The sequence below is a fragment of the Eretmochelys imbricata genome, chromosome 6, assembly GCF_965152235.1.
Source record: "Eretmochelys imbricata isolate rEreImb1 chromosome 6, rEreImb1.hap1, whole genome shotgun sequence".
Taxonomy (NCBI): domain Eukaryota; kingdom Metazoa; phylum Chordata; order Testudines; family Cheloniidae; genus Eretmochelys; species Eretmochelys imbricata.
The window spans coordinates 103,934,156-103,954,168 of record NC_135577.1 but is presented as its reverse complement, the minus strand read 5'-3'; the positions used below and the strand labels follow the sequence as shown (position 1 = coordinate 103,954,168).

The 20,013-nt window shown below is 38.4% G+C and overlaps 1 protein-coding gene across 3 annotated transcripts in view; it reads left to right on the top strand.

Annotated features, from left to right (window-relative positions):
• BTBD7 (BTB domain containing 7) overlaps positions 1-20,013 on the top strand; it is a 114,834-nt gene extending 94,821 nt beyond the window's left edge. For 2 of the 3 annotated variants that reach the window (XM_077819309.1, XM_077819308.1), the window contains 6 exons: positions 51-211; positions 603-746; positions 3,400-3,589; positions 8,998-9,176; positions 10,755-11,186; positions 14,857-20,013. In XM_077819309.1, the coding sequence (XP_077675435.1) occupies positions 51-211; positions 603-746; positions 3,400-3,589; positions 8,998-9,176; positions 10,755-11,186; positions 14,857-15,672 (1,922 nt within the window). In that variant the 3' untranslated portion in view covers positions 15,673-20,013. Of the gene's footprint in view, positions 1-50; positions 212-602; positions 747-3,399; positions 3,590-8,997; positions 9,177-10,754; positions 11,187-14,856 lie in introns of those variants that run through there. The other variant, XR_013346423.1, reaches the window with a different exon arrangement.

The window sequence follows — 20,013 nt, the reverse complement described above, 5'->3', positions numbered from 1 at the left end:
AAAAATGTTTGTTCAGATGGAGACTATATATTTATTATTCCTTTCCACAGAGCCCAATTTACTGAGTGGTACTGCCCACAGTGTAAACAAACGAGGGGTAAAGAGGCGAGATCTTGACATTGAGGAGCTGAGAGAGATCCTGTCTTCTCTTTTACCTGTTGTCCGCACTGAGCACATTTTACCTATGAACAGTGAAACACTGAGTGATGCTGTAAGTTTTTCTTCTCCCTCACTCCACAATCTACCTTTCAGACACACAGATCTAGCCTATGGGATTTTATACTTCAAGCAGTGCAAAAGTCCTGGGTTATTTTACCTTTTTGAGATAGAAGCACCAAAATGTTATCAGTCAGAATATTTATGAACTTTTGTTATGGATAATTATCCTAAAATGATGTTTTTAATGCAAGTTTTGTGCAAAATTTAAAATTTGGAATGGCTAGTGAACTTTGGATCCAAGTGAGTACTACTTGATTAAAAAAAAAATGATTTCACTTAAATTCCTCAGGGAGTATGGCTGTACCTATTCAGAGTGTTTGGTTACTAAAATATTAGTAATATAAATTGTAATATGTTCAGTTTAAAAATTCTGTCTCTTACAGATGAAGAGAGGCCTCATTAGCACCCCTCCTTCAGATATGCTACCAACATCAGAAGGTGGAAAGTCAAATGCCTGGCTACGGCAAAAAAGTGCTGGGATATATGTTAGGCCACGACTGTTCTCACCATATGTAGAGGAGGCAAAGGTAACCATTGATAATATGTGGACATTACTAAACTGGTGTCAACAAGGAATTCTGCAGACAGAAAGTTTCCGTATATCTTGTATTGTGTGCATGTGCTGGTCTAAAATACTAACACTTACAGTTTAACAAAGCTTATGGGTCTGATCATCAGACCCAAGTTTACAGCTTGTCGGAGGAATTTTGACAACTTTTCTAGTCAGAATTTCCTGATTCACTGAAATCAAAATGTTTTGATGAGTCTTTGATTTTGATGAAATTCTGAGGGAAGACCTGCCTGGTGGGCTGATGGAGAGCTGAGAGCCTGGGGGTTCTGGCTTCTGCTAGGTGGAGAATGGCAATTCCACCTTTCAGAGAATTTTGAAATTTTTCGTTTTCATTCCAAATGTAAACTAAGCCACATTTTAAAATCTCTAAATCCTCTGCAAAACAGAATGACTGTCTTTGTCCAGCTTTTCTGAAGCCCTCCGTTGTGCACCTCCAACAACCATCTTCCCATAACTCACCTTAAGGTAGCAGCTGAGGTGTAGGTGATGTTCTAGGATAGGCTTAGGAAAGGGCCAGGGCATGTGTGTGATGGGGCCAGGAGTATGATGCAATCTGGCAATCCTGGATCACACAGTGGCCCCTTGTAGACCACTGCTACATGTTAAAGCAGGCATGACTTACGCCAGGAGCTGGTTTGGCCTCAGCAGTGTGTAGGTTTGGGTGGCAGAAGGGCAGTGTAAAGCCAGCTATGCTCATGTCCCAGCGCTGCCCCTCCACCTCCCTCCCCCCATGGTGCTCTTGTGCATCTGAAGATTGAACTTCTATAATCATAAGAAGAGTCCATAAGCATGTGAGATTTTGATGGTTTTTTTTGAGGGGAGATTCCTAATTTGTTCTTCATGGGGTCAAACTAAAGAAATTCCAACATTAAATTCCTTTTTGCTACCATTAAAGGGCTCTTTTGCTAATGTTAATCGGAATTCATTCCTCCATGTTTTAGATCTTACCTAAAACAAAATTGGATCTGGCCAGAGTTACTCAAAAGAACTAAGACATTTCCACTAAAATATCCACTTACCCTCTAGTTTGTGTGTTAGAAATTTTAAACAATATTCTCTAAGTCTAACATTGGTGTAGAAAGAAAAGGAGTACTCGTGGCACCTTAGAGACTAACCAATTTATTTGAGCATAAGCTTTCGTGAGCTACAGCTCACTTCATCGGATGCATACTGTGGAAAGTACAGAAGATCTTTTTATACACACAAACCATGAAAAAGTGGGTGTTTACCACTACAAAAGGTTTTCTCTCCCCCTACCGCTCTCTCCTGCTGGTAATACACACTGTAAGGAGAGTGATCACTTTAGATAAGCTATTACCAGTAGGAGAGTGGGGTGGGGGGAGAGAAAACCTTTTGTAGTGGTAAACACCCATTTTTTCATGGTTTGTGTGTATAAAAAGTACTTTCCACAGTATGCATCCGATGAAGTGAGCTGTAGCTCATGAAAGCTTATGCTCAAATAAATTGGTTAGTCTCTAAAGTGCCACAAGTACTCCTTTTCTTTTTGCAAATACAGACTAACACGGCTGTTACTCTGAAACCTAACATTGATGTGTATAGCGGCAAGAAAAGGTATTGGCTTAAAAAAGTTAACAATAATAAATCTTTGATTGTAACTTCTATTAGTGTAATGCTTTTAAGATAACAGATTTAATATTTGTGGTTTTTAGCAATCTGCATGAGGGTGCATTACCACTAGTCTTATGGAAAAACAAGATGATACATTCTGTAAATGTATTTATTGCCTGGAATCGAGGTGTCTGAGTGTGTGTGTTTGCTTGGTTCCACTGTTTCTAAATCAATCCTTAAGTATTTAGCTTTGTATGTGAAAAATTGATTCTCATGAACATTTTATTTTTGACCTTTGATGCATACATACTCATTTTGCATCTAGTGATTATATATGTTAACTCATATACCAAATTAGTATTGTTATGCACAGAAGTCACATATTTCCAGTTTCATCAAATTCTCTTATACCTTCATTAATATTTAGATACCTAAATTACCCTCCTGCTCATGTAAAGAAATCGGTTTAGAATTAAATGAGAACTTTAATCAGGGTGTCCATGAAAATCCCCTTCTGTCATCAGTTGAGAAGTTTTAAGGAAGCATGTTTCACCTCTAGGAAAGGTGCATAGTGTGTTGGCTTAAAGGAAGGATTATCTTTAAGAGTTATAGCATTAGGAGTCAGGAAATATGAGTAATATTCCCTCCTCTGTCTCGAACTACACAAGTAGAGTCAAGTCCGCTCTCCTTCTTCCATCTATAAAATGAAGATGATATATTTCCAGCATTATCTGTGAGGGGTGCCTAAACTTACTTTGTTGATTGTAAAGTGCTGTGAGATTTTTTCAGTGGAAAATACTCTAGAATACCCAAGTAATGTTATAAATTGGGAGCAGAAGAAATGGGTTTGTGTACTGTTGGGCCTTCATACAGCACTGTACTGTGCTTCCTACGTACTCATGGTATCTTTTAAAAGAATTGATCTGCATATTTCAGGGGGCAGTAGTTGGTTGTGTTATGGTTACTCCATGTGGAAAATGACTTTGGAAAAGTAGTAATTTTTTTTAGCAGTTCTTATTATCTAACTACTATTATTTTAGTCAGTGCTAGATGAGATGATGGTGGAACAAACAGACCTAGTTCGTTTGCGGATGGTTAGAATGTCCAACGTCCCCGATACCCTCTACATGGTAAACAACGCAGTGCCACAGTGCTGTCATATGGTTAGCCACCAGCAAATCAGCAGTAATCAGTCCAGTCCTCCTTCAGTTGTCGCCAATGAAATCCCAGGTAAGAATGCTAGCTGATCTGCAGCAAACTATTTACTGTCCTCTGGGGGTTTTGTTCGTGGGGATTATTAAATTCTTGTTGTTTCCCAGAGTTTTCACATCTGGGGTTGGTAGATGGACTGCTTGTTTTAAGAGATTTCCTCCAAGGACTCTTGAGTTTGGGATGAGTAGGAATTTTTTTTGAGTAGAATTCTAATTGTGAGGGAGAGGCGCCCTGGTAGAAAGGGTGCTAGTATTCAGTTAGTTTAGAAGCAGTTTTATAAATGAGACTAGAATCAAATATTTACTTTACAGAGCTGTCCATAACTGATAACATTCAGCTATGCCACCAACAGCAGAAGAAAGAAATACTGCCATCCTATAGACTAGACTCAAAAACAAAAATCAACCAAATGTCAAATTAGATAACACGTTGCACTGTGCCAAATTCAAACACTAGTGAACTGCCAATGGGAAAAAGTTGGCCTTGACTGAAAATGTTCTGTTGCCACTCCTGAAAAATTCCACTCCAAGGACATGGAATGAGAACATCTTGACCAATCTTAAATGCCATTGTAGCTGGGTTCTGGGCAATTCAAGGTTTAAAGATTGTCGTCAACACTTTGACTCACACTTGAAAACAAAGAGTGAGCCAGTGCAGCGTTTTGAGCACAAGGATTTTGTTCTGGTAGTGGCCCACCTTATTTAATGCTCCACTAACAACATGAAAGAGGGATTGTTTAGCCAGGTTCATGAGCAGGGAAATCACTAGAGCTGTGGACTGAGCCAAATAAGTTTGCGTTACAGCCATATGTTACAACAGGCTGTGCACTCATGCCAGGAGCCGTCCCTGGAGCACAGAAGCAGAAAAGAGCTGGCCGCCTGAAGAACCAAACAGCGTTCTCCTGTCTGTGCTCCAGTGGCTAGCTATGATTCTCAGCTGATCATTCCCCCATAAGGACAAGATAGAACATTTTGGGCTGGTATAGCGTGACATGTTCCTGAGGCTTTGTGAACCTCTGCTGAACTGTGCCTGCAATATTCAGGTTAGGGTGAGCAAACTCTTGTCAGGGTTGCTTTGGACCTGTTTGAGTTTGTCTGAATCAGAAATCATGCAAGAGCTGAACTTGGCCCATGAACTCCTGAGTGAAACTATATTGTTCTGTATCCTGCTTCTACAATGGATGTCATCCAGACAACACTAAAATGTGTGTGATTTTAGAAAATCGAGTGTGTTGACTTATGAAAAATAGCTCCAAACTCAAGTCAGATTATTGTTAACAAACCTTTTGAAGGGAAGGCTGAGTCATGCTGCCTTGAAATCTTCCTTTCATATAGTGTTACCTTGATACATACAGTGTTTAACTGTCTGAGTGTTTTGCCATGGTGAAACAGAGTACAGTGGAGTTGCATCATCCGCACATTTAACTTACGCTAATTCAACTATGTGCTCTCAGCAAAAAAAAAAAAACAACAATAACTCGCGGCAGTGGAGTACTGTAGAGGAGTCAACGGGAGAGCGCTCAGGGGTCGATTTATTGCGTTTAGACTAGATGCGATAAATTGACCCCCGCTGGATTGATCGCTGCCTGCCAATCCGGTGAGCATCTCACTGCGCTGAATGTGATTCTAGTGTTTAAAGATACGTATTTTTCGTACAACATGGCCCCTAAACACAAGCCAACTACTTCATCTGGTGCTGAACCTAAGAAACAGCGATCTGTTCCAACGCTGGAGGAAAAACTGGCTGTGTTAGACTTACTGAGAGACGGTATGTTGGTCTCCAATGTGGCGCGTAAATATGGCCGCAACGAATCTAGCATCCGTGTCATCAAGATTTGAGAGAGAGAAATTCGTCAAGCCATGGCATCAAGTGCTCCAATAACTGCTAAGGTGAAGAGCCAGGTGCGTGATAAGACTTTAGTGAAGACTGAAAAGGCATTAAACTTATGACTGGAAGACATGAACCATAAACGTGTGCCTATCGATGGCAACACGTTGCGAGAAAAGGCTCTTAGCCTCTACGTGCTGTTCAAACCTCCCACCTAAGAGGGACAGCCTTCTGATGAGAAGGAATTCAAAGCCAGCCATAACAGTTTTAGAAACCGCTTCAACCTCAAAAACGTGCAGACTACTGGTGAAGCTTCATCTGCCAATGAAGAGGCAGCAAAAGCCTACCCCGAACAATTAAAGAAAATCATAGAAGAAAAGGGCTATCTTCCGGAACAACTTTTTAATGCTGACAAGACTCGGCTCTTCTGGAAAAAAATGCCCAACCGCACTTACACTTTGAAATCAGAAAGACAAGCCACTGGCTTCAAAGCAGCTAAAGACAGTGTGACTGTGTTGTTTTGTGGCAATGCAGCTGGGAATTTAATAAAGTCGGGCTTGCTCTACAGGGCTGTAAATCCCTGTGCCCTAAAAGGCAAGAACAAAAATCTCCTGCCTGTGTTCTGACAATCAAATAAAAAGGTTTGGGTGATGGCAGCATTACTTCTGGATTGGTTCCACAAGTGTTTCATTCCGGAGGGCAAGTGGTACCTCGAAGAGAAAGGACTTGACTTTAAAGTGTTGCTGATCGTAGACAGATGGCTCCTGGCCGTCCTGAGGCACTCCGGTTTGCGCATAACGACACTGAAGTCGTCTTTCTCCCTTTTTTATTCTTTCATTCTTCCGTCGCTCTCTCTCTTTTTGACTATATGCGATTTTCATCTTACGCACTGACTTTAGAACCTAACCCCCCATGTAAGATGCAACTCCACTGTATAGAGGTTTGTTTGAGACTCTTAGAGATATTGCAGATCTGCACGTTTTTACTATGTTGGTTCATATGCCAGAAATAAAAAAGAAAACATTTTGGAAAAATTAGCAAGTCTGATATTGCACGAGGGTGGATAAAAATCAATTATTTAAAAAAAAAAAAAAAGATAGCTCATCATGGAGTAGGGATTATAAATACTAATTCTATAGTATGAGACAATATATTCATGTAATGTTTAAGAAAAGTTTTATAAATGAGTTCCAGCAGTTCATGAATTAGGGACCCAATTTTATGGGGTTTCAAGGGCTTCTGTATAGATTATTTAGGTTAATCTTTCCATCTACCCAATGGAACTCAGTGCTCAGTCTAGAAGATACCATCAGAAATGCTTAGTTTTGCAGTTCTCAAACTGTGGATTTGTGTCTCCAGAGACAACATGCTTGTTAACAGCAAAAAATGTTTCTAAATAAATAACATATAGAGGTGAGAAATAACAGACCTCAATCCTATTGTCCCTCTGCAAATTTGTGTACACAGAGTCAATCCCTTACCTCTCTCTAAAAATGAAAAGTTTCAAAAATGTCAATAACTAGAAGATTGTTGGGGGTGGAATAGATCTGGACAAGGAGAAGTCTGGAGATAAATGTGAGAAGGGAGGGACAGGCAGTAGAAACAAAAGTGAAACTGTTTGAACAGCATATTCCAGAAGTCTTAAGGTGTTTCTGAGTGTAGCCTTCATTGATTTGAGATCTACCATCCCATTCTCTCATTAGAAGGGAAAACTTATAAGGGCAGCAGACCGTAAAAGAGACCAAGTTTGGGGATAAGAACCATTCAAGAAATATGTTTGCTGATGATGTTTTAAAGAAAGTCACACCAGTGAACTGGTAAAAGTCACTTAAGCACTTGGATTCAGAGACTGTTGAAGTGATGATCTCACTTTTAGCAGCAGTAGCTTCTTCTGTCGGTGTAGAAAAAATAGTTTCTTCCTTTGGACGAATTCATTCCAAATGATAAATCGTTTGGGATCTGAAAAAGCAGGAAAGCTTGTTTTTCTTTTCCAGATTATGACCAACAGGAAAATGAAGGTGAAAGACAACTGAGTTAGCTGCAGAAGCCAATATTTTAAATTTCTCATGTTGAGCTGGCTGTCATTGTTGATTTAATTTTTTAGTTAAAAACAGTTTTAACAAAAACAAACCTGATTTTAAAAAACTTGAATGTTTAACTAAATTCAAAAATTCATATGCTTGTTTTGTTAATATATTATATGTTTGCTGTTGAAGAAAAAAACCAGAATACATAACGTTGTTGTTTTAGTTAAATAAAACAATTTAAATATCTGTCTAATGATGTTTTCCTCCTGATACAGCATGGCAAGAAAATCCTCCAAATACTAATAATTAACCTGTTGAATTGGAGATAGTTCACCTCTCAATGACTTCTTAAATATCTGCTTCAATTACCTTTGGTAAATGAAATAACCAGACAATCATTCATTTTCTGATATAGCTGTAAAACGAATCTGAAAAGTTTTCAGAATAACCTATGTTAAAAATATATAGTGTGTACCTTCTAAAAATGAAACCCACATCTATCTCTGAGTTGTGAAGAATATGTATTAAGGTTATAACAACCAACAAGAATGCACTTTTATGTAGAAATCCATTATTAAATCGAGTCTTCCTGACTAGTGATTTAAATCATTATTTAAATCAAATCCACCATGTACTGCACACACTGTGGTGATCTTTATGAAACTAGAAGCAATTGATGTTTGATTGCAGTTACGTGACGTGGTGTTTATTTCACCTCTGAAATGGAAATACCCCATGCATTGCTCTTGCTGTCTAATCCATTTAATCTTTGTGGACATCACAGATGGTAATATTTTGTCATTGGATAGCTGGTGAGGTTCACGATTCAGACGCTGCATTTAGGGAGGCTTGAATTTAACTTTTCTCAAGATATGCACATGTTACTAGGGACAGAAAATTCACAAAGAAATATCACCCATCACCAGACAGCAGCAAAATATTACATGATAGTTGTGCAATAGGATAACCAAATAACCAAAATTACATATGATTTCCTTTTGGAAAGGCTTCTGATTATTTCAAGGCAGCTGCATAAAACAGTGTAATTTTCACAGGTTTATGTTGGCTTAAAACTCATATAATTTCTTTAAAATGCATTTTCTGTAGTTATTACTGGTACTATGGTCTTGTGATCCCAGTATTCCACCAAAAACATAAATTGCGCCAAGAATATCAGCATATTGTTGGCCTATAGTATTCTAGAGGGAATGTGCAGTTGAGATTTAAAATATCATGGTGCCCAAATCATAAAATTCCTGCATCCTGTAAGACGTTTACAAAGAAGAGTATATTTGTGGTTCGCTTTCGTAAAAGCCAGAAAAATGGCACACATCCTTAGCACTAGTTTATTCTACACTTTATCCCATAAAGATGCTCTAAGGCATTAAGCACAAATATGTAAGTCATACTATTCTTGGCTCGGTGCCAGTCGTCTTCAGCAACGTAGTCAGCCTAACATTAATTCTGAATGAAAAACTAAAGTTAGTCACAGCGTTGAATTGCTTAGTTCCATTAATGTCTTAAGAAATAAATTCTCGTGTAACTTTTTACTGTCATTTTTTTCCCCCATAGTTCCCCATCTCCTTGTTGTTAAAGAGATGGTCAAACGGCTCCAGGAACTCCGTCATACTGAGCAGGTTCAAAGAGCATATGGTCTTAATTGTGGAGAAGGAGCCACTGTCAGTTATGAGATTCAGATTCGTGTATTGCGAGAGTTTGGACTTTCTGATGCTGCTGCTGAGCTTTTGCAGGTATGGAAAATTGTCTGGATAAGTTTAATTCCTTCTCCAGAGTGATTTGGTGCAAATCTTTTGAAAACTGAATGTTTGACTAGGACTGCAACAAAAACAAACGTATAGGTGTTCACTACTTTTTTTAATCTGCCCTTGTATTTACACTCAGTGATCAGGCACTAGTAATGAACTGCTTGTTGGAGGTGTAGAAAATTGGATGCTAGAAAGAGGGTGGTATTCATACATCGTAAACTGGGCTTGGAAGTGAAGAATTTTTACCAGTGAGAAAACGCATATTTTTATTATATCAAATAAATTAAGCTTATTTCCAGCATCAACCAGCAGTGGCATTTGTTGAAAGAAGTGGAGGAGACAAAGAAGGAATGTTAATGCTTCTTTTTGGAAAAAATGCGATAATATGGAGTGAAAATGTCCAGTGCCCGATTCCAGTGACGTTGGTTACATGTAGTCTCAGAATCTGAGAAGCTGTTGTCATTGTCACTGTGCAAAGCACTTGATGTTCAGACACTTCTCTCTTACCTTTAAAAAATTCTCATTGGGGAAAGGGCTGATAATCGCACAGACTCAAAGTAGGTAGGAAGGTGAGAAGGTCTTTGCAATAATGTAATACAGTGGTGGTAAAATACACTGTTTTTGAACCCCCGGGGGAACACCAGTAGATTTTTTTAACTGATAAATGTAAGAATTCTTATGTGTAGTCATTTAAAACAAACAAAAAAAAAACCCCAACCACCCACTAAAGAAGAGTTTTGTCTTTTCCTCCACTTGAACTGGTTGGTTAAATGTTGCAAAAACGGTGTTCCAGTGCTTGACACTGATTTGTTTATTGGTTCAGTAACATTTGCAGTGTTTGCTATGCATGAACATTAGAGAATAGGTATACTTGTCCCCCAAAATAATATAGGTATTGCACAAGCATTCAAGCCATGAGTAGGAGCAGACTGTGCTCACTATTTATTATTTGCTTTTTGTAATTTGTTGGTTATTTTCCTGTTTCAAAAAGCTTCCCTCTAGACACGGAGCAAAAATTATACCATGTGACTTAAGTGACCACTCACTGTAAATAGTGAAAATGAGCAATTTGTGAACAACTTGTAGGCTGCAAATTGTTCATCCAAATGACTCTGAATACTTAAGAATAACAAATTGGTTCAAGAACAAGTCATGAAGAGTGAAAAGGACTAAATATTTAGATAGTAAGTCAGTCCTTGCCCCCTAAAGAATTTACAATGTGCCTGTATAGCACCTACTGTGATTGGTGGGAAGGGAAAGGGGCAATTTTGATTGAGGCCTCCAAATGCTGCTGGAATGCAAATAATACATTTGGATATCTTGATCACGGTGAGTAATTTGACCAGTGAAGCTGATGCAAGGCTCTCGCCTCTGACTCGTTCGTGATCAGCTCTTCGTCACCTTCTTTGAGTTTTTCAGTGTATTATTTAAAATGCTGGGACTAACTAGTCATTGTACTAATCTTAGATTACAAGTCCCAATCTTTGGTCAATTTTATAGGAAATCTGCCCCAAAAACCACAACTTTTTTTAATCTCTTCTATTTTGTTGCGTTCCCTTGCAGAATCCTCACAAGTTCTTTCCTGACGAGCGATTTGGGGATGAAAGTCCACTCCTAACTATGAGACAGTCTGGACGATGTCGAGTTAACAGCACTCCCACTGCAGAAACCATGTTTACAGAACTTGACTCTTATGTGGCCTTCCATCCACCACTGCCCCCTCCTCCACCTCCTTACCATCCACCAGCTACTCCTATTCACAGCCAGTTCAAAATGGGCTGGAAGCAAAGGGTGCCGAGTCAACATCCCTCACGTTCCTTTTCTTATCCATGTAACCATTCACTGTTCCACTCCAGGACAGCTCCTAAAGTTCCCCCACCCGTCTACTTACATGGTGTCAAAGCAGCAGCACCCCCAGATTGCACTAACACTACAGGACTGGGGAGACAAACAGTAGCTGCAGCAGCAGCAGTAATGGCAGCTGAAAAGCAAGCAGTAAGTGCATCTTTTTTCCCCCCATTGAAGTAATTTGTTGAAAAGGAAAGTTAAGGTGAAATGTAATGACCTAACATGGCTTGGAGGGAGGTGCAAAGGCTGGGTTTATAACTCAGTGGGGAGCATAAATAAACCTTCTCCCCTCCACCCCTTCTGTAAAATACCTGAACCATCATGGTAGAGGGAGCCAAAACAGAAGGAGCAGAACTAGTGGAATAGACAGGGGCATAGGTGGATGTAGGTGTTACTCTTGCAATACATATTCACTTGAGAAGTAATGTAGACAGACAGGCATGTGGAGGAAATCCATGGAGAGTTCTGAATGCCTGGGGGGTAATTTTGAATTGGATTCTAAAATGAATAAGCCGGTGGCAGGTGATGGAGAGTGGGATATATGTATATGTAGAAAGCGTTCATGGATTAATATTAAAAGGTAAAGAAAAAATTGTGTAGGAAGACTGGCTTCCTTGAATGAAGCTGACTTCATTCATATGATTGGTTGTATGTCTGGATAGAAATGTAATTGCTAAAAGCACATTTTAAAAAGAAAAGTTTTAATGTTGACATTACTTGATATCAGTTCTAGGACTCCTAAACCTGTTTTGAGACTGTGCATGTCTCCCAACACACTATACTTCAGTTTCTGAAAACCTGCTTATAGTCACTCAGATCTTTCCAAACAATTTATATTTACTTAAATCTGACCTTCTGTATGCTTCTGCACTCAAAGGTGACTTGTTTTTCAGTTGGTAAAACTCAGTTCAGCTCTTTCTAAATCAGTAGTTCTCAAACTTTTGTACTAGTGACCCCTTTCACATAGCAAGCCTCTGAGTGCGACCCCCCCTTACAAATTAAAAACACTGTTTTTATATACATTTAACACCATTAGAAACGCTGGTTGCAAAGTGGGGTTTGGGGTGGAGGCGGACAGCCCATGACCCTCCTGAGAGGTCCCGACCCCCAGTTTGAGAACCCTTGTTCTAAATTATTTGAACTTGGTAGAAATTGTTTTCATATTTTAAGAAAAATATTCAAGAGCTTTCTTATGCTCCCATTACAAAATAGCCCTTTTTTAAGTGATTTCAAACTTGCCATGTACTTATTCCTCATATTAAGAAATGCCTTTGACATATGAAAGTCATGCACAAAGCTTGCATGCTTATTAGCCGCTAGATTATTAACAAGCAAATATATGGTGGGAACTCCACAGATTGGAGTGAGTGAAACTGCTTTTAAAGAAGGAACTTGATTTAAAACACTTGTATGTATGCTGCTTTGTATTCTCTTTAACATTAACTTAAAGAAACCCCCCGCTCTCTTGAATGCAAAGTAATAACTAAGTATTTAGCATAGGAATTGCCCTACTGGTCTCTGAACAGTGACCAATACTAGATATTTCAGAGAAAGGTGCAGGAAATCCTGTAGTAGACAGCCTGCCCACAGGAGAAGTTTCTTCCTAGCACACTCTTAGTAATTGCCTCATGCTAAAGCATAAGGAACCATTTTAAATATCCTTTTATCGTTTCTAACATAACTTTAGACATTGTCATCATCCATATAAATCCTTTTTTAAAAAAAATCTTACACCCTTGGCCTCTTTATCCTGTGGCAATGGTGCTCCAAAGTTGGTTTATATTTTGGGGTAAGAAGTATTTCCTTATTGTATTGCCTTTCAATTTCTTTGGTTGTCTCCTTATTTTTATATTATCTAAAAAGTCTAATAGGAATACCAACTATCTTTTCTATACTTCATTATTTTGGATACCTTTAACTTGTCCCTTATTCATTTTCTTACCAGTTACAATCTTTTCAGTCTCTCTTCCTGTTGAAATCTTTCCATGTCAGTTCAATTTTCACTTTATCTCTGCGCCCTTCTTTTTCTGTTACCCTTTGAGATTGAGTGACTAGACTTAAACACAGTATCTCAGGTGAGGGCATACCATTAATACATAAAATGACATAATACATCCAGTCTTTCCTATCCGTGTTTTGTTAGACATACCAATGTTTGCTCAGCATGCAAAAGTGGGTGGGGGAGGGGGGAAGTGTTAATTGAGGTAGGCAAAAGTACACCTGGCTATTTTTCCTGAGTGATTACAATTAATTTAGGAGCCAGAAACATGTATGATTGTTTCAAATTATTCGTTCTCACTTGCATTTAACATTGACTTTTTACCTGCCACTTATGCTGCCTATTCACCTATCTTTGCTAGGTCCATCTGAAGTTCTTCTGTCTTCTCTAGTCTTGACTAAACTAAATAATTTTGTCATCTTACAAATTTTGTCATCTCACTACTCACTCCCTTTTCTAGATAATAAATATATTAAACAATTCCAGTCTTAGCAAAGAATCCTTGATAGAGTATCCTGCTGTATCCTTTTGCCATGCTGAAAATTGACTATTTATCCCGACTTGTCTTCGTTTCTAATCAATAAAAATGTTTACTTCTCAATCCATGAATATGTAGCTTCCTCAGTAGCCTTATATGAGGGTTCAAATTTGTCATCTTCTTCTCCTTTATCCATTCTTTAGCCAGTGTGGTCAAATAATTCTAGTAAAGTAGAAACGCACAATTTTCCTTCACAGCCCTTGTACTAGGTTATCCCTGTCAAGTCGTGTTCATCTAATGGTTTGCTGGAGATGATAAAAGTAGAAATTATCATTTTCCTGGGAGGTTTATTGGTCTGTAATTGGAAAGATCACCTCCAAACATGTAACAAGGAGAGAAGAATCAATTTCATAACTACCACAGCAATTTTAACTCAGCCATATTGTGTGCATATAAATATATAAAGCATAAATGTAATTATTCTGTTATTTACAAAATACAGAATATTTGCAGAGAGGTTGCAACCAGATATATACATTTCCTGACTTTTATGCATTTAAATTCTCAGCCATAATGTTTCACTAATGTTGTGTTTTGCACTGAATGTATATTTTTTGAAAAACTAATATTGTAGGTGGCTGAAAGCAGTCATATTTAAAGTTTGTTGACTGGCAGTCTGAACTTGCACATGTAATACATTTTATTTTGTATTGTTTATTGAACAAAGGACTAAAATAATCTTCTTTGTCAATTGAAAGTAGCTACCATTTCATAAGGGAGTGGGGAAGAGAGATTGGACATGGTTTGCTCTTTGCAAGGGAGGGACATTCTCTTGGGATTTGATTAGTTGCATATTCCAATGTAGAAATGATATGCATGATCTTTTGCCTTTTACTTATTATTTCCAAGGGCAATGTGCAGAGTTGGATGTTTTCAATAGTTGCTTCTCAGTGCTAATTCTGGGTAATAACCTGCTTTTAAAGCTGGTTAGTGTGGATCAAATGTATGGAATACAGTAGATGAGTCCCTCCTCTAGGAAACTGAAAAGTAAACTACTGATTGGTATGGTGTGTGTGTATATATATGTGTGTGTGTGTGTGTGTGTGTGTGTATATATATATATATATAAAAATATTAACTGATTTGGAGTAGCACATGCTCTTAAACAAGTTTTGAAACAATGTTGAATTTACTGGCCAGCATTGCTCTAGAAGACTGAAGTGGATTAGAAAGGAAAAGTATCACCAACTACTAGAGAAAATGATGATATAGATAAATGTTATTCAAATATAGAAGTAAAGGAAAATCCAACTAAAGTTAACTCTTTTTTTCTTTTCTAGTGTACTCAGCCCATGTTAAATGAGTTGATGCCAGATATTGCTATGGGTGTGTCAACGATGTCTCTAAAGGACAGAAGATTGCCAGAGCTCACTGTTGACACAGAATTAAGCCAGCCAGTAGCAGAGGTCGGACCTGGACCACCCCAGCATATTTCATGTATTCAGACTAGGCACATACACAGTTCTCGAAAGAAACATGCAATAGATCAAAAAATCGATACTCGAGAAAATCAACAGGAGTATCCAGATTTCTATGATTTCTCTAATGCTGCATGCAGACCTTCAACTCCAGCACCTAGCAGACATACTCCTTCACCTTCCCAAGGCATGTATTTTGGTCCAGATTTGTATAGCCACAATAAGGCATCACCGAGTGGCTTAAAGTCAGCCTATCTACCTAACCAGTTATCTCCTAAAAAGCAAGAGGATTCTAGGAGAGAATATGTGCTTTCCCAAGATGGGCATCAGCACAGACAAAAGAATGAGCCAATACACCTCGATGTCTTAGAACAACCTCCCCAGCGGTTGGACTTGGCATTGGCTGCCCAGGAAAATGCTGGTAATGGCCCAGTTCACATCAGGGGAAGAACAAAAATGGAAACTGACTTAACGTATGGGCTAACCTCTAACAGACCTTCACTCTCTACGTACAGCTCTGAGATACAAGAAGAGCGATCCAGCAGGAGACTGACAGAGGAAGAGCCTCTGGAACACGAAGCACAGAGAAATACAGATTTGGAAAGGGAAGATGCAGTAAGCAGAGGAAGGAGGTCTCCAAGCAAACCAGACTTTCTATACAAAAAATCTGCCCTCTGAAAGCAACCTCCACTATTTCTCTGTGCCTGAGAATTGTGAAACACCCCGTTCTTCACAGCTTTTGGCCTGACATTTGTCAGACAAATTCATTAATGCCAGCAGAAAACTCAATTTTGCTCACTTTTTTTGTATATACATTGCTTTATTAGAGACAGCATGCTATCAGTTTATTTTGAATGCTGCTTCTGGGTTTATTTTTGTGGTTTGAAGATATTAAGTCTTTACAAAAAATAGCTGGCACTTTTTTTTTACAAATTGGTAGCCTTTTGCACCTGTACATTTATTTTACCTGTATTAGTTTTGTACTAATATGTTAAACTTTCTTGTTACATTTAAAGGACTGTATTTTCATACTTCTGCATTTTACCTTTCACCTCCCAGTTCTCTACGTGCATTGGGTTGCACACTATGAAATGTATTTTCTTATGAGATAGTAACAATGTGTTTATTTTTGAATTATGTAGGAATTCCAAAGAACAGCACATCAGAATACTTTTTTAGTAACGTTGTTTGTTGAGGTCTGAAATCTTCCTGGTCTATCACTACTGCAAATCCAGTCTAATACCATTCTGTTTCACGAGTCATGGCAGCTGGTCTCCATTCATTCTGATTCAGCAAGTCTAGTCTAAAACATATGGCTGAGGCTTTCAAATGAACCTAACGGATTTCGATTTCCAGTGAAATTCATTTGAAGTTGGGTGTTGCTGCATTCGGCTCCTTTGAAAATCTCAGCCTACGTTATCTGGTCCATTTATGATTTTGGAGAACTTCATGGGCACTGAGAAGTACTTATTATCAGACTCATATGATTGATTTGTGAAGAAAACTTAGAAATACTGCAGATTGATCGTAACATTACTGTGCTAGACAGGATACCCTTGAATTGGGCTGTGTGAAGGTCAGAGTTCAGAGGATTCATGCCAAAAGCTAAAGCTCTAGGAAGATCAGGCTTAGTATCTGATGATGTCTAAATTATAACACTGTCAAATGAGAGGGCTGCCTCTCTAGTGGAGGTGCTGAAGTGACTGCTCATTGCCTTCTTTTGTTCTCCCTATGAGAAAAACAAAGGGCTTTAGTCTACCTGATGTCATTCAGTGTTCCTTAACATTTTAAAGTCTTGAATTTATCATTTCAGCTGTTCTCTTGTGAACAAATTCATGGACTGAAGAGTAACTGTGTTAGCTTCATTGGTTGCATATGGCTTAGTACTTTTTAAAATTACACCTCTAGCCCCTTGATTAAAACAGTAATTTTTTGGGGGGGGGGGTGGGGGGGGAGTCCTGACTCTTCCACTAACATGAATATAAGGTAGAGAGGAGACACTGGTGGTTTGGGTACGTCCCTTGCCATTGTGCTGCGGTTACACGGTATAAGGGGTTTAGTGATAGTCATTGAAAAGTCAACACTTGCCAATAGTTACCCCACACTTATTTCCCATTCTGAATGTTGTGAAGACTCTGGTATATGATACCACAGTGTAGTAACTTCTGGTAAATGCCTTTTTTTGGGTTGGTCACTATAACAAAAGATCTTGTAGCAGTTGAAGACCTCAATCAGTGTGAGCTAAAGACTATTTTAACCTTAAAAATGCTTAATGCTATTTAAATGTAAATCTTTTTCAGTTTCCTTTAGTATAAGTCAATTTTTGTGTAAAAGATAGGTGTCTCTTCTTGCCCATCCCTTCCCTGCAAAACTCAAAAACAACCTCCCCGCCTCTCATTAATGTATACAAGGCTTAGGAGCCATAAGACCTTATTGTGCAACTATATACTGAATTCTAAATCTAGGAAGTGGGGGTTGGGTAAACTATCATGGGTTTGTGATCTAGTAAATCATAATCTCTCCTGCAGCGTTTTCATACCATGTTAAGATTCCTTTAAGGTACAGTCATGTTAGTCTAATGATACTGGGTGGTGAAGGTTGACTAAATCACAGTTGATAATTTGTTTTTTTCATTTTAGGAGGCTTGGTTTGAAATTTGGGTTGGGTCTCAAGTACAAAATGCATGTGGTGATTCTAACCTCATGTCTAATCTATGTTGTGTTCATAGAATTGTAACACAGTGTGACAGTTGTCCTCACCTCCAGCAATGTTAGGATGGGTTAACACTGGTGTCGCACTGGCTAGGGACTGAGGTGCATTGGTCTTGCTCTGTGAAGTCTGTCACAACATTTTCTAACACTAATTCTTAGCTATACGTACTCCTCCTCCCCCTCGACCCCCCCGCCATGCTCATGAGCACTAAAATCAATGTAACCCTCTCCCAAAAAGTAAATTACTACTTGCATTGAAGCCTGTGTTCAAATGTTAGTAACTTGATCACTTTAAATCCTAGCTTCCAACAGAAGACTTACTTTTCTGTATAACTTATTTTACCTACACCTTGATAGGTCTGCTTACCGGAAACCTGTTTTAGCTATTGATGATATTTGATGTGGTACTGTATGGTAAACTGTGCCTCAAATCTCTTAGAAATAGTATGAGTAGTTATTTGATGGAACTTGTGGAGGGGTGGCTTGTGAAGAAGGCTGACAAGTTTTTTGAGTATATTTTGAACGCACCCATGAAATGTGTTTGCGGTGGAATATGTTGGTGAAAAGCTTTTTATTGGAAAGTTTGTCTGCCCTTAGAAACCAGTTGCCACTTTCAAGATCTCAGAAGCTGGCATTTCACACCGTCAAGCAGTACTTAAGGAAAAAATCCATGAAAAAGCTTGACGTCCTTGACAGGCCATAAGACAATCAGGCCACTAAGACAATCTGCACTTTCACTTACTCATATTGATCTGGGAAGAAGATAGAGAATTGCTGCTGATCTCAAAATATTTTCAGCGGAGGGTAACCGTTTGTCATCTTTCGTTGGGGTTTTTCTTATTTTAAATTGTAGGATTTAATCTACATTCTGAATTGTCGGTAAAGTGTAATTACTGAAGCCAAAAGTTGCATGAGACAGCATTGTAGTAATTGTCCTCTAATCCCAGGGGTGTTTTATATTTTTGTGTATAGTAAACATACATCACTTCCCCTCCCTCCCCCCCCCAAGTCCTAACCAGTTTAGAAATATCATCAGTTAAGTGAGATGATTTTTTGTTTTTGTTTGTTTGTTTTTGGTGGAACCTCCAGGTAACAGTGGCGTGTCTCTTGCAGATGTATCAAAGGAGTGTTGTCTAGTTTGTATTTCCTGTGTCATCACGGGAGTCTCCTTGAGAAGAGACTTAGCTTGTAATGCTGACAGTTGTTTCTTCTAGTTTTTAAGTAGTATAGGCAAAGTAGTCCAAATTATGCCCTTGGTTTAAGTTGATACAACTCATTTTTAGTGAATGGAGTTGCCTCTATTCATCCCAAGGTTAAATTTGGCCCCAGGCTTGTATAACTGGACATGTGAAACCTAATAAAAAGAATACATGCATCCTACTCTTTAGAAGCATTATGCTGAAACTAATCTTCACTCCCCTCACCCCAAAAAGCAGCTGACATACTGAGGTAGTGAGTTGTCTCAGCTACTTAATACAAAAGACATGTTACCATTCCCTATGCTATACTTCATCTCTTTTCAGTTTATTGGCTGCAGCAGAAGCCCCTTGTTTACATGACAGACTTTCAAATTAGAGTGGGAATTCTAAGATCTCTCTGTTCTTCCATATAGTTCTGAATTAGAGAGAACACCGCTTACCCATTTAACATTGTTTGATGCAAGATCCATCAATAGATATTTACTTCACAAATCATAGGATGATTTCCTGTTCTTGGTTTATTTAATGTTCATTTACTTGAAAACATCAGTACACAATCTTTTATTCAAAAACAAAACACAGATTTCTCCTCCCCCCCCCCCCCATTTGCCAACACTGTGTATGGATGAATACCTTAATTCCTGAAAAGGATGCTTCCTTTAAATTGTTTTGCTGGGTTTTTTTCGTATCTCTCTACTTCTGGAAGGTGGCCTGGCCTTCTGCAATGTTACATTTTGTTTATTGTCCTTGTGCTGTTACTGGTAGTCAAGTGCCTTCAATGCTAAAGGCTCAGAAAATTTTCTTAAACTGACTTCATGTCCTATGCAAGTGTTTTTTCTACAACCTGCATAACCAGTACTTTGTAAAACTTGTTTACGCTTCAATTGTACATAGTGTTTTTTTTAAAAATAGTATTTTATTTAGGTACCTCCAAACTTGAATTCTAGTCTTGTGTGATGCATTGTAAAACAATACATTTCTCTTTTGAGTACCATTACAGTTGTAAAAAGGTTTTCACTGGTTCTATTTTTCTACTGTTGCTGAGAAGCATGTACCATGACTTTATCCTACATATAGTTGGCATTTCAAATAAATGGCTTGTATAGAAA